Source organism: Diabrotica virgifera, chromosome 6 (assembly GCF_917563875.1).
Source record: "Diabrotica virgifera virgifera chromosome 6, PGI_DIABVI_V3a".
Taxonomy (NCBI): domain Eukaryota; kingdom Metazoa; phylum Arthropoda; class Insecta; order Coleoptera; family Chrysomelidae; genus Diabrotica; species Diabrotica virgifera.
Genome location: NC_065448.1, coordinates 221,619,966 through 221,636,645, shown reverse-complemented (window position 1 = coordinate 221,636,645; position 16,680 = coordinate 221,619,966). Strand labels below are relative to the sequence as shown.

General features: G+C 32.0%; 1 protein-coding gene across 2 annotated transcripts; it reads left to right on the top strand.

The window, feature by feature from the left end:
* Positions 1–7,952: 7,952 nt before the first annotated feature.
* LOC126886725 (major facilitator superfamily domain-containing protein 9-like) lies at positions 7,953–16,672 on the top strand. 2 transcript variants are annotated; one of them, XM_050653735.1, is made up of 5 exons: positions 7,953–8,393; positions 9,171–9,302; positions 14,142–14,271; positions 14,842–15,045; positions 15,899–16,672. In XM_050653735.1, the coding sequence occupies exons 1-5, from the start codon at positions 8,346–8,348 to the stop codon at positions 16,573–16,575; spliced, it is 1,191 nt and encodes a 396-aa protein (XP_050509692.1). In that variant the 5' UTR covers positions 7,953–8,345; the 3' UTR covers positions 16,576–16,672. The 2 variants fall into 2 exon arrangements, with proteins under 2 accessions (XP_050509692.1, XP_050509693.1); XM_050653736.1 differs by lacking the exon at positions 7,953–8,393 and adding an exon at positions 8,751–9,037.
* Positions 16,673–16,680: the final 8 nt, after the last annotated feature.

Below are 16,680 nucleotides of genomic sequence, written 5' to 3'. Positions count from 1 at the left end.
ATGAAAATCGTAATAAGTTCAGCTCCCTGTATAAATAAAAATAAACACAACAGCAATGGCTTATTGGTGCCATATTTTTTGTTGATTGTCAAAATTTATAAAAATGGTTGATATTGCTAATTTTCTTCATATCGAACACAGGGTGATTCCAAAACGCAAGTACATTATTTTTGCATTAATTTTAAATCGAACATCCTAATTAATATCTTGGGCTAAAAAATGAAAATATCTCGAATATATAAAATATAGGGTGTTCCATTTAAAATTTCTGGGAAAAGAATGTACTTGCGTTTTAACTCACGCTGTATTCGATATAAAGAAAATTAGCAATATCAACAATTCTTAAAAAATTTCACAACCAACAAAAAAATATATGGCACCAATAAACCATTGCTGTTGTGCTTATTTTTATTTACACAGCGAGCTGAACTTGTTACGATTTTCATAGAAAATTGGTTATACCTTTGTAAAAGCCCTATATTTATAACATAACAAACCTTTATATTTTTGTGATGGATAAGTTACGAGGATTTCGAATATAAAATAAAATATAGGGTCTTCCATTTTAAAAAAAAAACATAAGTTTGGTCTGCCACTATGTTGTCGAACACCCTGTAACATTCTAACTAATTTCGTAATATGAAGATCAAAGTTGGCTACAATTTTTGTTAATAACTTTTATTGCTATCTATTACTATAGCGGATCTACTGAGCATTATCACACTAATCAATCAACTTGTATATTGATTTTAAAATTATTTTAAGGCGAAAAATTTTTTTGTCATTATTTTTTAAACCACAGAAATGTCTGGCAATTATAATTCATAATTCTAATAATGTTTAAAAAGTAATGACAAAAAAATTTTTCGCCCAAATAGTTATTTATGATATAAGTGTTAAAAGTACAATTTTAAGACACGCATGTGAAAGTTTGCAGAATGAGCGAAGCGAATTCTGCAATTCACATGAGTACCTTAAAAATGTACTTTTGAACACGTATATCATACAATATTTTTTCTACAAACGTTGTAAATTTATAAAATACAATATTTTTGTTAATTGCTGAAACCATAAAACCTATAACCCGTAAAAGGTAGAACTGGTTGTCTACACTACATTAATGATATTTAATGAAATATAAATATTTTGACGTTTCACAATTTGACAATTCACTTTTAACTGCAACTGCAGTGCCTTAAAAATTTTAAAGCACTAGTGCCAAATACATTAGACGGTATACATAATACCATCTAATGTATTTGCTAGTGCTTTAAAGTAGCATTTTTAACGCTCCAATGGAATGCTAAAAATTGCATTTTTAACACGGTTGTAGAATAATACCAAATACCATCTAATGTATTTGCTAGTGCTTTAAAGTAGCATTTTTAACGCTCCAATGGAATGCTAAAAATTGCATTTTTAACACGGTTGTAGAAAAAATAATTTTAAATTCGATATATTTACCTGTACAGGTGTGCTGCGCAGTAATGAACGCAACCTGTATCAGTAGCCAGATGGCCGGTACGGTGTTCGAGGAAGCATAGGGAATAATATTATATTAAAGAACCAGTTGTCAAAATATTTTTTTTTCCGACGTTGCTAGCTCTTGGTCCAATAGTTATAATAAATATAGGTAAATATAATACATACAGTAGGAAAAATGAAAGAATACCCATGAACGAACATATAAAACACGCTGTATTTTCCGGTCACCGTGTCACACAAAAAATTGGCCAGCGCAAGTACATGTAATAATTATTGTTTCATGTACTTGTACTGGACAATTTTCTTTGTGACACGGTGACAGGAAAATACAGCGTGTTTTATATGTTCGTTCATGGGTATTCGGTCATAGAGTTAAATATTAGCATAGAGAGAGTGTCATTCAGAGCGAAGTGACGACACCATCTTTTTTATTTGGATTAGTGCTGTTTCACTCTTACGCATAGTAAAGCTGCTACAGTTGTCCTCCTCTTCCGTGCCTATATTCACACTGAATGTGATTATAGATTCTCGATACAATAGGTTTGTTCCAACACGACCGAGAACCGTCACGAAACGGTAATGCTTCTGCGCAGTAAACAAAATCCGTTCCAACAAAAATATGATCGTCATCGGATCGTCCTTCCCACTGTTCCAACAAGAATTGTGATCTTTCGGTGACGGTTTCGTGATGATCATTTCAGTAATCGGGCAAATGAATAATGTGCTGGTTGGACTGACTTGCGCACTAGGATTTAATTCTTTAAAGTTTTTGAGCCTTTGATCGACTAAAAGCACACAAGCTGTCACCAACAAAAATGACAAATATATGATTACCGTCATGGGACGATAACTGGGCGATACAATTACGAACATGCGCACAACAAACGGTACAAGTAGTTTCGTGACGGTTTCTGGACCGTCCAAAAGTTCATGTTGGAACAAACCTTAGTGTTAGAAGGAGATGCAGCAAACCAGTCCCTGAGATCTTGTCGTCAGGAAGCGCGGAAGGTAGGCTCCCTCTATGTTAATATATACCTCTATGGTATTCGGTATGCTTTCATTTTTCCGACTGAAAATCTGAATATTTCTTACTTACCGAGCCGAGAGTGGAACGTAGAATTTATAAAAAATAATATTTTACACAAGTGAGAAGAACAAAAATCACAGTATGGTATGAATTCACTTTTGACCGGTGAAAACAAACACTAGGGCCGGTTGTTCGAACGCTAATCAACAATGATCACTATCAAATATTTAATTACTGTCACAACTGTCAATTGGGTTGCTGAAAACATAATTGATTATAATTGTGAGATTAGTTAATCAATTAACACAACAATTATTAACATAATTGATTAACTAATTTCATAATTGTAATCAATAATTATGTTTTCAGCAACCCAATCAAAGACATTGACAGTTGTGACAGTAATTAAGTATTTGATAATGATCATTTCTGATTAGCGTTCGAACAATCGGCCCATAATGTTTCACATAATAATGAAAAATTATGATTATGTACAATTTGCAATTTGCACTAGTATAAGATAGGAATGTGTTGCGATAGCAGTAGCCGTTATTTTTTAACTGTTATTTCACTGAAGCTGTTTCACACTGTTACATCATTTTCATAATAACTGAAATATTCAGGTAGCTGACTACTTTTTTAGTTATTGTAGACCTATAGGAAGAAAACCTACCCGTGTCCTGTCTGGAGTTCACCTCCGTTTTTTTTAATTATTAACAATTTAATTTGTATGTAATTTCTACATACATTACATGCAATTTTATTATAAATGTATTAATTAATAAAGGGTCTACTTTGTTTAAACATTCCTTGAAAAAATTATTTTTTTCCCAATATCTATTTTCTTAATCATACCATTAATGATCATAGAAAGTTAAAGTATATTTTAATAAATAAATTATTTTTATTAAATAATAATTTATTGAACATAATTTATTCATTAAAATATACCTTAACTTTTTCTATGATTAATAATGATAGTATCATTACAAAAAATGGATTTTTGAGAAAAGATTATTTTTTCAAAAATTGTTTAAAAAAATTAGACTGTTTATTAATTAATAAATGTCTAGACAAATTGCATATTTGTAATGTACACAAAAGTACATACAAATTGAAAGAAGAAATATCAAAATCCATTGAGTAGATCCCAAGATATAGAAAATGGTAGTAGTTTTAAGTTGCTTTTTTAGTTTTTGAACTCGTGCATTTTTCGGCTCCCGCCAGGTAGCTGACAACTGTTTTAATTGTTGACCTGTAGGATGAAATTTAGTGCAATCAACGCAGAAGCTCCCCTTCACTTGCTATGACCAGTCATCATTTGAACTACATTTTTAAAAATTAGAGTAAAATATCATCTTTCCGAATACCTATGTAAGAAGATGTTTTCTACGGACAAAATTTTTAAAGTTATTGTAAATGTTTATAAACTAATATTTTTTACTATATTAGATAATTTTTTATCTTTTCTTAATACATTTTGATACTATCACTTTTCTACTTTCATTTGGCATACGCAGAATTGTCCTATCTTCATTATTTTCTGTCATTTGTTATTGCAAAACAAAGGTATCTGGGATAAACAAATCGAATACCTAACTTTTAAACTAATTAATGGATCGGTCTCAAATTTTGGGAGTTTGTTATGTACCCCAATACCCAACTTTAAGTAAAGTGTAACACTACAGTTCTAAGTTAGTTTTAGTAAAAGTTATTAATAAATAACGATTTTCAGTTATTTTGCAGTTTACGAAGCAACAAATTAACTTTTTGACTTTCAAAAATCGTCATTTTGAAGGTTTTTCAATGTTCTAAAAAAATAAATTTTGTTATTTTATGTCAACTATTTAGCTTTTTAATTGAGTGCAAAAAATGGAAAAAATCGCGTTGATTGCACTAAATTGTTAATAACTAAAAAACACTAACTCTAGGCAGGAAACATGTAGGTTTTAATCCTATAGGTAAAGTCAACAATAACTAAAGAAGTCAGCTACCTTGATATTTCATTGTCCCAAACATGGTCTATTTCTTGCCTATTTCCCTGGCTGGAGTATTATAGTGCGACGACACGAATGTTATCTACTTGTAATAATACAGTTTGAAAATCCCAACTCTAACTCGATTTCCTACTGTAATCTTTAGTTTCTGCAATATGTGCAATATTGATGTGTTCAGTCACCAATAATCACTAAATTTATGACTTCCGTTCTTTTTGGATGAATAGTGTTAGGTTTAAGATAACAGAATGCTATGTTTGTTCTATTTTTGATATGAATGCAATTTCTTTTATTTAGAAACGAATGCCCACTTCTATTTCATTGATGGATAAATGATGAATATACATATTTGTTATTCGATTTTAATTTTTAAATACAAATATTTTTTGTACAGTATTTTTGCCGCCCCAGGGGCGTCATTTATTAGGGTTAGGGGAGGCAGTTGCCCCCCTGAAACTGAAAATGACTGAAATTTACAAAAAATGCTTTCAGTTTTCATCATTACATCATATATAATGTATTGTATATTATATAATGCTTGCCCCCCCCCAATCAAAATTTCAAATGATGTCCCTGTGCCGCCCTCTCACAATTTGCCGCCCTAGGCAGCTGCCTATATTGCCTAATGGATAAAGCAGCCCTGCGTTCGATTTTAAATGAGAAATCATTGAAAACATCACTCAAGCACTAGGTGTTTTTTAGCAATGCAAATAATCAAAACCGATATACCTAATTTGACTTGAGTTGTCAAATGCGGTAAACAGAATTGCTATTTTATTTTTTAATCAAAAGATGACAAAGATGTCTCTTTTTATTTCTCTATGAATTATGCCTATGATTAAAATAAAGGATCCAATCTGCTCGGAAACTCCGTGGACAATCGGCCACGAAACAGCTCTGGCGCCTAGACTATTACGTCAGCTGGGGCCTGATTCTAATTCATTTCGACAGTCGCAATTTCATTTCGACACCGCGCGATTCTTGGGGATATTAACCTTATTATGTTGAGACTGCTCAGAATTTGGGTTGGCGCTTCGGTTTCTTGGATTTTGTTGATAGTCTGGGAAAATTATCGAAAAAATACCATTTTTGGGAAAAATTATTTACCAGCTATTTTATTGCTAAAATCGAATCTTAAGATTGCATATATTAGTAATATGGGGTATGACAAGTCCGCAGAAAGTGTGTTATTTTATTTATAAACAAATTAGCACTCCTAAATCTTCTTTTTTTTTTTCAATTAGTGGTCTGTAACTCCTATATTTTTTCCTTTGAGCCAAAAACACTCAAATAAAAATTCACCGTAATTTAGTTCTGCACAAAGTTATTTTTTTTCCGATTTCCTTCAACAAAAATTTTACTCAGAAAATCCGAGTTTTCCCAAAAAATCTGCCATTTTCAATTAAAATTTTAGGGAAGTACCTAATTATTTATCAATAATTAAATAATTGAAGACATGAAAGATTTATTATAGTAGATTATACAGAGGGGCTAAATTATGGAATAAATTCATTTCTTTAAAACGGACGATTTTGGAGCAAAATCCCGAAAGAGGTCGATTTTTATTTTTAAATTACAATTTTTTGGCATATATTTCATACTAGTGACGTCATCCATCTGAGCGTGATGACGTAATCGATAATTTTGTTAATGGGAATAGGGGTCGTGTGGTAGGTCATTTGAAAGGGCGTTTAATTCTCTATTCAGTAATATAAACATTAATATCATTAGGTATTTATACATGGTTGCCAAAAAAAAATTTTGAATTAAATTAATTGGCGCAAAAAGAAGAATGTATGTAATTTATTTAACTCAAAATACATTGTACTGCTGTCAGAAAATAGAAAAAAAGGTTTATTTCACAAATAAACATTTCTTTTCGCTTAAATTAAATCACAAACAGACTCCCTCCTACCTATTGGCAGTTTGAACTTTTAATTTAAGCTAAAAGCAATGTTTATTTGCAAATAAAACATTTTTTTCTATTTTCTGACAGCAATACAATGTATTTTGAGTTAAATAAATTACATGCATTCTTCTTCTTGCGTCAATTAATTTAATTCAAAATTTTTCTTGGCCTCCCTGTATAAATAATGAAACTAATGTTTATAATACTGAATAGAGAATTGAACGCCTTTGTAAATGAGCTACAACACGAACCCATATTCCTATTTAAAAAAATAATTACGTCATCACGCTCGGATGGATGACGTCACTAGTTTGAAATATATGCCAAGAAATTTAATTTAAAAATAAAAATCGACCTGTTTCGGGATTTTTCTCTAAAATCGTCCATTTTAGAGAAAATGAATTTATTCCATAATTTAGCCCCTCTCTGTATATCAGGAGACCGGCGACAATCTAACCAATAGTTTAGCAATAATTAAAATGTTAATTAAAAAATTTCGGTCGAAATAATAACCAGAAAGATTATGATACACCAGAATAACTATGATTTTCATATAAAAAAGCACTATACCTATTCAACGTACCTTACAGGATTGAAATTGGACCATTTGAGCGGTCTCGGGAATGTTATAAAGAAACAATTTTTTGGCTTATAAACAAATAGAACCCCTCAGAAAATATTAGATTAAATTAAATTAAGTTAACGCTGTTGAAAAGAGCACGGCTTCTGTGTCCTTTTCGAAGAAAAACAAATTGAATTGCGAGGAGTGATTCCAGGTATAACCGGTCAAATTTGACCGGCATTTGCGACAGAGTTATAAACAACAGGATTTTAATCTTTGAACCATTAGATACCTTTTAATTCCGGTCTTCTTTGTACATACAAATTTTCATATCTTCAAGACACTCATAACAAAAAAGATTTATGTCACTGTCACCAAATTATTTAATTATTGATAAATAATTACTTCCCTCAAATTTTAGTTGAAAATTAAAGATTTTGTTTGGAAAACCCGAATTTTCCGAAGAAAATTTCCGTCGAAGGAAATTGGAATAAATTATTAATGTGCAGAATTAAATTACTGTCAATTTTTATGTGAGTGTTTTGGTTTAAAGTTAAAATTTTCGGAGTTTTAGAGCAATAATAAAAAAAAAGATTTCGGAGCGCTAATTTGTTTATAAACAAAATAGCACACTTTCTGTGGACTTTGCACAGCTATATTACTAATATAGGAAATCTTGAAGATTTTATTTCAGCATGTCCAGCAATAAAATAGCTGGTAATTAATTTTCCTTGTTTTTTACTAATTTTCCCAGATTATTACCTCACATCTTTCATTGAGTTGATGATTCATGTTGTGGACATTCTCAATTATTATATTTCTAATTTAATACTATTCTATCTAATTCCTCAAAACAAGCAAATTTCAATTAAACCCAGCTATATTATAATACCTTTTGATTTAGTTTTCCTTGCAAGAAATAAACAAAACACATCTAAACTAAACCTAACCTCGCTTTTGGCCATTCATTCATCTCCGTGTCAAATAATTTCGACAGTCGCCATCGCCATATTGAAAGCGACTTGTTTAGTGTCGAAATTTGATTTAGAATCAGGGCCCTGGTCGTTAATGACATAATTGACATCTACATGTCAGTGTTTTGAAATTTCAAAATTCTAGTAATTTTGTCAACTCCAACAATGTTTTTTAGTTTTAGATAATGATGTAAATAAAAACAATTAAATAGTTTACTGTAACTGATTATTATTACTACTAAGAACGATTTACTGATGCGTAAAACCACAAAGATAAAAAAGCCTTGACAAATTAAGAGGCATATCTACTTGTTTTTTCACCAGTCACTGAAGAGATCATTAGTGAATTAAAGAAAAAAATGTTTATTTGTTGAAACATAACACTACAAGAATGGAATCTAGTGATGATATTTTCAAACTTCAACTCATAACTCTTTTTGTAAGTACTATTTTGTTGTACAAGCCTCATTGCCTATATATTTAGTGCCTTATAATTCTAATTTTAGAAACAATACAGTTATTATAATTTGTATTGCCAATAAAATACCTGGAAATGTGGGGCGAAACTATCGGAGGTTGGATATCATCATCACTAACTTTATTCTAACTACTGGTGCTCTGATGAGTTCTATTGAACTGCATTTAAAACAGTCCCTTAAATTTTTTAGCCATGACACTCTTTCTTCCTTCCTCCTCTTCTCAAAACGCCAATATCTTCTTCTTCTTCTATAAGTGCTGTGTTTTTTCCTGAAATCTTCTTGGAGTCTGTCAGTTTGAAGCCAAGATGAAGACTCCATTATAGTCTCATTACATTGTATTCTTATAACATCGACTTATTGTCGCCATCGATGTAACCAAAATGGCTTAATTTTTATACTGGTAAGGTCATTCGACCTACCTATGTAGCTAGTTCCAACTACTTTGGATCTGAAGTTTTTAACCTGATGAGGGACTGATTAGTCCAAAAACGTTTGTTTTGTACTAGTGATGTACCCACTTTAAGTCCAACTTGGATCTTTTTAGAAAATTTTAAGTAATTATATACCATCTACCTACAAAAGAAGATTTTTACTTCCTTAGTAGGTAATTCCACTTAGTGTTTTTAGCATGTCCCTGTAGGGTGTCCAAGATACCAGTTGACGATACATACCAAATACCATTCACATTTTTATTAATTAATGACCTTTATAATAAGTTTGTTATCTCTTTGTTTAAGGACTCATTGAGTTTTGGTCTTATATATGCATTCCTGCCACCATATATGATAGTTCTAGGAGGGGATAATGTGACTTGTGGAATTTTGGCTGTAACAACTTTACTAGCACAACTACTGTCTGCTGATATTGTAGTAAGCATATTTTTAATATTAATTCTAATAATACCTACAATTGAGGGGTTTGGTATAACAACTGGTCAAAGACGACTTTTGTCGTAATTGAATTTATGACATTTTATGCCTCCAAAAATACCTCTGCACAGTTTCAAAAAAACTGTAGACATACATAGCATAGTCCTTAGGATTGATATATGCACATATTTTCCTCAAAACTATGCAGTGTGCACTTGGACGGTTATTGCACCAAGCTCTTCAATTTAACTATACTTTTGTATCTTTCTACAAGATGTAAGTGATTTTCAAAAGGTTCTCAAACTGTTTTCTTGCGGTATTTCTAAGTTAAATATTGTGTTTATATGGAATTAAACCACAATTGATTGAAATTAACATTATCAGTATGATTAAATAAAATTACAATAAACATAAACCAAAATGTAATTGGTACAGGTTGGAACAAATTTTTGTTTACAAAGACTTAGTACATTCTTTCACGGTTTTTGCTGTAAATTTTAAAGAACCGATTGGATTGACATGAAATTTGGTGTATGCATAGCTAACATGTCAAAGAAAAAAAGTGATATGGTGCCGATGTGTGCCTTTGCCCTGGGGGGGGGGGATTTTCACCCCATCTCGGAGGTGAAAAAATATATGTCCAAGATAAGTCCGGAAATGGATAAACTGACTAATTTTAAGAAACTTTTGTTCTAAATAGTTTTTTCACCAAATTAATACTTTTTGAGTTTTTGCAAGTGAATCTGTTCATTTTTGAACAAAATAACCACGTTTTTAGACGGTTTTTCGTAAATAACTCAAAACGTAAGCATTTTGTCGAAAAAAATATTCTTAGCAAAACTATAGCCTATAAAAAGTGAAAAAACGGTGTATATATTAGGTCTCTATATAAGTTTTTATAAAAATATAATCTCTATATAAGTGTATCTATATAGTCTATCTCTATATAGTCTCTATATAAGTGCTATAAGTGTTTAAAAAAGCTTTATTTCTGTTTTTATAAAAAAAATTTCAAGCAGCAAATGTAAGCAAGTTACGCTCAAAATAACGTTGGTCCCTTTTGTTTTGGCAAAAAAAAAATCACGAAGATCACCCCCCAATTAGCAACTTAAATGAAATTAATCGTTACCGCTTCACAAGTTACTTTACTTATGTTGTGTTTAAAAGATCTGTAAGTTTCATCGATTCAGAGTGCTTATTTTTTAATAAATTTGGTTTTAAAGTAAAATTTCTAAAAACTTTAATTTTGAGAAAAATGCTTTTTTTCAAAATAATTTAAAAATTGTTAGAGATATAGTCGGTTCGCTAAACTCAGACGCATCTGGCTAGATATTTTAGTCGATATTTTTTTTGTTTTTTGCCAATTTTGCAAAAATTGGCAAAATTACTAAATATTTAGTGATTATTAACTATTTAAAAATTATTTTTTGCCAATTTTGCTAAAATTCGCAAAATTACCGACTAAAATATCTAGAAAGTTGCGTCTGAGTTTAGCGAACAGACTATACCAAAAATCTTAAACAATAAAAAAAGTCGGCTTTACTTTTCTGAATATTTTGTATTCTTTTGTTTTTATGTATGACAAAAATTGGTTAAGATTCGGTTTTTCTAAATTTGCATACACTCGTGATAAGTGAGTCGTTCAAGCCCTTTTAACTACAGCTCTTTCAAAAATAAGCAGTTTGAATAGATGAAAGTTACAGATCATATGATCAATACATACGCGAGTAAAAACTTGTGAAGCGGTAACAATTAAGTTCATTTGAAATGCCAATTAGGGGGTGATTTTCCCGATTTCTTACCAAAAAAAAGGGACCAACTTTATTTTGAGCGTAACTTGTTTACTTTTGATGCTAAAAAATTAAAAAAAAAAAAAACAAAAATAAGCATTTTTTAAACACTTTAAGAAAGTTAAAATGAGTTTTCCCCAAATAAGTGTTTCGTTTTTTGATTATGGCACGTTAAAATATTCGATTTGGAATTTGACGAATATGAACCTATTTTTCATTAGCTATAACTCTGCTTCTATTAGGTATAGTGACATAGTCCACCATGTTTTTCACTTTTTTATGTGCTATATTTTTGATACGAATTTTTTTTTCGACCAAATACTTACTTTTTGAGTTATTTACGAAAAACCGTCTGAAAACGTGGTTATTTTGTAGAAAAATTAACATTTGCTCGCAATTAACTCGCAAATAACTCGAAAAGTATTAACTTGGTGAAAAAACTTTATAGAACAAAAGTTGCTTAGAATTAGTCATTTTATCTATTTTTGGACGCATTTCGAACATATATTTTTCACCTCCAAAAGGGGGCGAAACTCACCCCTAGGGCAAAAGCACACATTGGCACAATATCACTTTTTTCTTTGACTTGTTAACTATGTGTATGCCAAATTTTATGTCACTCCAATCGGTTCTTTAAAATTTAGAGGTTTTGCAATATTTTACCTTTAACACTAGAAAGCCGGAGGGGCCAATTTGGCCCCTGTTGCGATTTAAAGTTATTGTAGTTTTTTAATTTGAGGCAATAATATTTTCATATTTTATGACTTTTAATATTTTGATACAAAGCCTTATTTAAAACAAAAGAATATTGTTAACTAAATTTATTTAATGGTTTTTTTTAACAAATCTACCATAGAAGTCTAAAGGGGAGAAATTGGCCCCGTGTAAGTTATTATCGTTTTCTGGTAAATTCGACGATCCTTTCTTTCAAATTCCTGTCGAATGGGTAAAATTATATTTATGGATGTTTATTGTAAATGGTTACCCTTATACTGGTACTGATCATCTACGTAATAAAGATACAATAATTGTTGGCGAACACAAAGATGCAATTGTTGGTGTAGAGTGTAGAGGACCAAATGACGTGTCTTTATACTACAAAAGCAACTTCAAGGCGATGCATGGCCTATGGTACGTGTTTTACCATACTCTTGACTTGGAAGCAATAAATGCATGGATTATTTATAAAGAAATAACTGGAAGTAGACTCAGTTTCCGTAAGTTTATTCTTCGGCTGTGTGAAGAATTATGGGCCCCATTCCTTGTCTCCCGAAATCTGGAACTACGTCTAGCAACACCAGGTCTACCAACAACTATCACTGTTACTATCCAAAAACGAAAAAAATATCAGTTGAAAATATTTTATAAAGGAAATCATACTTCAAATCATTGCCACGGTTGTAACAAGGCAATGTGTGGCAAATGTCAAAAACTGCAAATTGTATGGTGTTCCGAATGTTTTTGATGGGCAGCGAATGTGTTAAACAATAAAAGTAAAAAATAAAATTAGATTCTACCGTCTAGAGTTGATTTAATTTCTTTAAACTGAGTTTTAATTGATTAAAGAACGTGGGGCCAAAATGATCCCTTCCGGCTTTCTAGGTAGGTATGCTAAGCAAGACATTCTAGTGTTAAAGAATGTACTAATTAGGTGAAAACTGAAAGATATTTTCAGGAAAGTATAAATATGATTTATATAACAGGATCATTGTTTATATCATGAAACATGGGTCATTTTTGGAAATCAAATATCGTACCTACTGTAGAAAATGTATCTACCTGTTTTACACCTGCTTATAAAATTACATGTAAAATATATTATATATTATTGTACAAGAAAAAAGTTTTTGTTTGTTTAACAAATTTTTAATGTTGATTCAGTATTACTTTGTTAATTTTTTAATATGAAAATTTGCATAGATATATTTTAACATATAGACAAAGTGTCATGTTCAGCGAAGTGACGACACCATCTTTTTTTTGCTCAGTGCTGAGTGCTGTTTCACCCTTATGCATAGTAAAGCTGCGACAGTAGTCCTCCCCTTCCGTGCCTATACCCCCACTTAGTTTCTGGATACAATGTGCTAGAAAGAGATACCGCAAATCTGTCCAAGAAATCTTATGGTCAGGAATCGCGGAGAGTAGGCTCAGTCTATGTTAATATATACATTTATGAAAATATGTTTCAATACTGTTTCGCGGTCATCTTTAGTACCAATTTTTATTTATCACAATATTAGAGAAAAAACATTGTTTATAACAAATTAATGAATATTTCTTGCAAAAGGGCTCATGCAGATGTTATTATTTTTATATGCTACCCCAGGGACTGTAAACAATTCCTCAAGGAATTGCTGGCGGAACGCAACAAAGTAACTTTGATGTGGGTGCCTTGTAACAAGGGATTTTATTTTATTTGATCAGGCTGTTTATTTTTGAATAATGTTTGATATTTCTATTTCCACTCAGGAAATCCGTTTTTTACTGTACTCTTTGCTATATTAAAGTTTGTTTGTACTCCTTGCTATTCGCTGTGAGCCGATGAGTAGAGGGGATAAATAGTATTCGTCAGCGCTGTTAGTGGCAGTTTTGTGCATTTAACTTGAAAATTTTTACAAGAAAAGTAAAAGTTTCAAACCGCGAAGGAGCGCTACCGGCTAAACTCACAGCCAATAAAAACAGAGGTAACCTTTAAATTTCACATGAACTCCTTTTTCTCAATGGTCTCTTATGTAAGCAGTTATCCAGCCGCACGAACTTATATATTAAATATTATAATAATTATAATGAATAAAATAAAAAAAGCATTATTACTTTTACTATTAATTATGTGTATTCGTTCAGTCATCAGTTTACAATAATATTTCAGTTCATCATATGTGTTTGTCTAGATAAATATCTATTTTTTTCGTTTTGTAATATTTAGTATACACCAATTTTACAAGAAAAGTACAAGTTTCAAACCTCGAGAAAGCTCTACCGGCGAAACTCACAGCGAATATTAAGGTTTGTTTTTAACGAAAGCATTAATATTGATATAACATTTTAGAGAGATTTAGTAAACTTCCAAGGACGAAAAGCCGCTCTGTACTCTATTTTAAATGTCGCTGGTGTATGCCATGCTTTATTGTTTGTAACCAACAGTATTTGGTTTACTATATTTGCAAGATGCATCTTTGGTAAGTAGTTATTTAGTTATCATGGTAAAAACCGTTGCCTGTTTAAAGTAAACTAATAAAAAGTAAAAAATAGGGGACACTGATATTTGAACCGGGGACCTCTCGATCTGCAGTCGAATGCTCTACCATTGAGCTATATGCCCTGTTGACTAATGTACTTTACAACGGGATCTAAATGTCATAGCATTTAAAATAACTTAAAATTCAAAATAAAACTCAATGCATCCATGTAAAAGCCGTTGAATATTGCCTTGTCATTGAGTTCTGAGCTATTCAGAAAATTTTAGATCTCTAGCTAGTCGGGAAGTATGTTTAAAATACATTACAAGAATTTTTCCGGATAAAGTGATAACGAGACCGACAAAAAATAGGCGAAGTATTTAAAAACGTGGTAAAATCACTTTGTACTACCTTTCTTTGTTAATCTTTTGTAAATTAAAAGCTAATTTGACTTACGCTGCGCAGTTTAATTTGTCAGGATAGGGAATCATATATTTGTCTAATTGATTTGTTTTTATGTGTAAAATAATTTTCCAAGGTATTTCATAAATAATATTTTCATGTTTTCAGCTGCTACAAATCAAACTAGCAGTATTCTAAAGACTATGATATTGAAGAGAACGCCAGCAGATGATATTCAATTCCAATTGATGACATTCCATATTATAACCAGCGCTGGCTATTTGATAGGACCGATCGTTGCTGGCTGTCTATTTGACGTTAGTTTCGCCATTTCTTGCTTCTTGGCAGCTTTCCTAACCATTGTGAGCATCGGTATGTATTGAAATATTATTTTACCCTAGTTGGCTATGACAACGATTAGAATATACAATAAGCCAAAGTGTTCATATCTGAATTAACCTTATACTTCGCAGTACATTTTTCGCTGCCGTTAATTATAATAAATGGTGTTTTAAAAATAAATAGTAATTTACAGTAAACATTTTTATGATGTTTATCAATTCTCGCTCTTTGTGCATGGTCTCTAGCATACGTTCGTTAGATATGTGTGCTGTCCACGAGATTCTGAGCATGCGACGGTAACACCACAACTCGAACGCTAACTTGTTAAGATTTTTATTTTTGTTGTCCAGGTTTCACATCCATAGAACACAGATGTAGTACTTTAATACTCTTAGACGTGTGGCCAATGACAGACTTCTACTGCACACTACAGAACGCCAGCTAATAAAGCGTTTTCGTGCAAGTTCTATTCTGGTCGAAACCTCATCACTTTCAACCCTGCAGTCAATTCAGCTACCCAGATATCGAAAGTGTTCCACCCTTTCCAGAATTTTAGTCCTGAGTCTTCGATATTAAATTTTCCGACCACTATACATTTTGTTTTCTTTGCGTTGATTGTTAAGCCCTTTGCAATGCATTCGTTGTTTACAGCGTTCAACAGGGTTTGAAGGTCTTCCAGACTCTCTGCCATTACGGCGGTGTCATCTGCGTATCTGATGTTATTAATAATTTTACCACCGATTTTAACACCTTCGCGACGATTATTTAACGCTCTCTCAAAAATTGGTTCGGTGTAGGCATTGAATAATATCGGTGACACACATCCCTGTCTGACACCTCGCTTAATATGCTGATGTTGCTCTAACGAACCTTCATGTTTCAGGTATTTTAACTTTCGTCAAAGACATCGACGACGGTCCAGTAGAAGGCAGCGACCTAGCAGTATTCCAGAGGGCAGCACAAACTGTCAAAAGCAGCGTCGCCGAATTCAACAATTCCAGCTACGAGACTAACTGGGACGTGATGACCATCAAGTACTGTTTCAGTGCCAGCACGTCGATCTTCTTCTCGAAGTTTACTCAAATATTGAAGCACAATTACGAGTCAGATTCAGTAGCTATCGGGTACACAACGTCATACATGAACGCCTTGATGTTCATAGGAATTTACTGTAGTGAAAGATTGAAGAAAAAGCTCACAAACATTCCGCCCAATTTACTATTAAACTACTCATTTGCCGTTCTCTTGATATCTTCCTTGCTGGCGTGTTATTCTCCAGCGTATGTACTTTACGCTTTACTCTGCATTCCCGTGGTACTATCGCGTACCTTAATATTCGATCTATGGGAGGACATCTTGACAGAACGAAATAATAATGATCTGAAGAAAACAAATGAATCTATAAGCGTTGGTGCCGGATTGACAGTGCCTATCATGTTTGGCGTCGTGTGCAATCAGATCGGCCACCACGCCGTCGTCCTATTCTCAGTATTACCCTTAGTGGCGTCTCTGGTGATTATTAACCGCCAGATGTCTTCCAAAGTTACTAAAACCGAGTGATATTTTGTGATTAAATTATTTTTGAGCAAGTTATTTACATGAAGTATGTTTTTGAAATAAGTACCGTTTAGAAATAAAACCAAACAATTAGGACTTTCTTAGCAA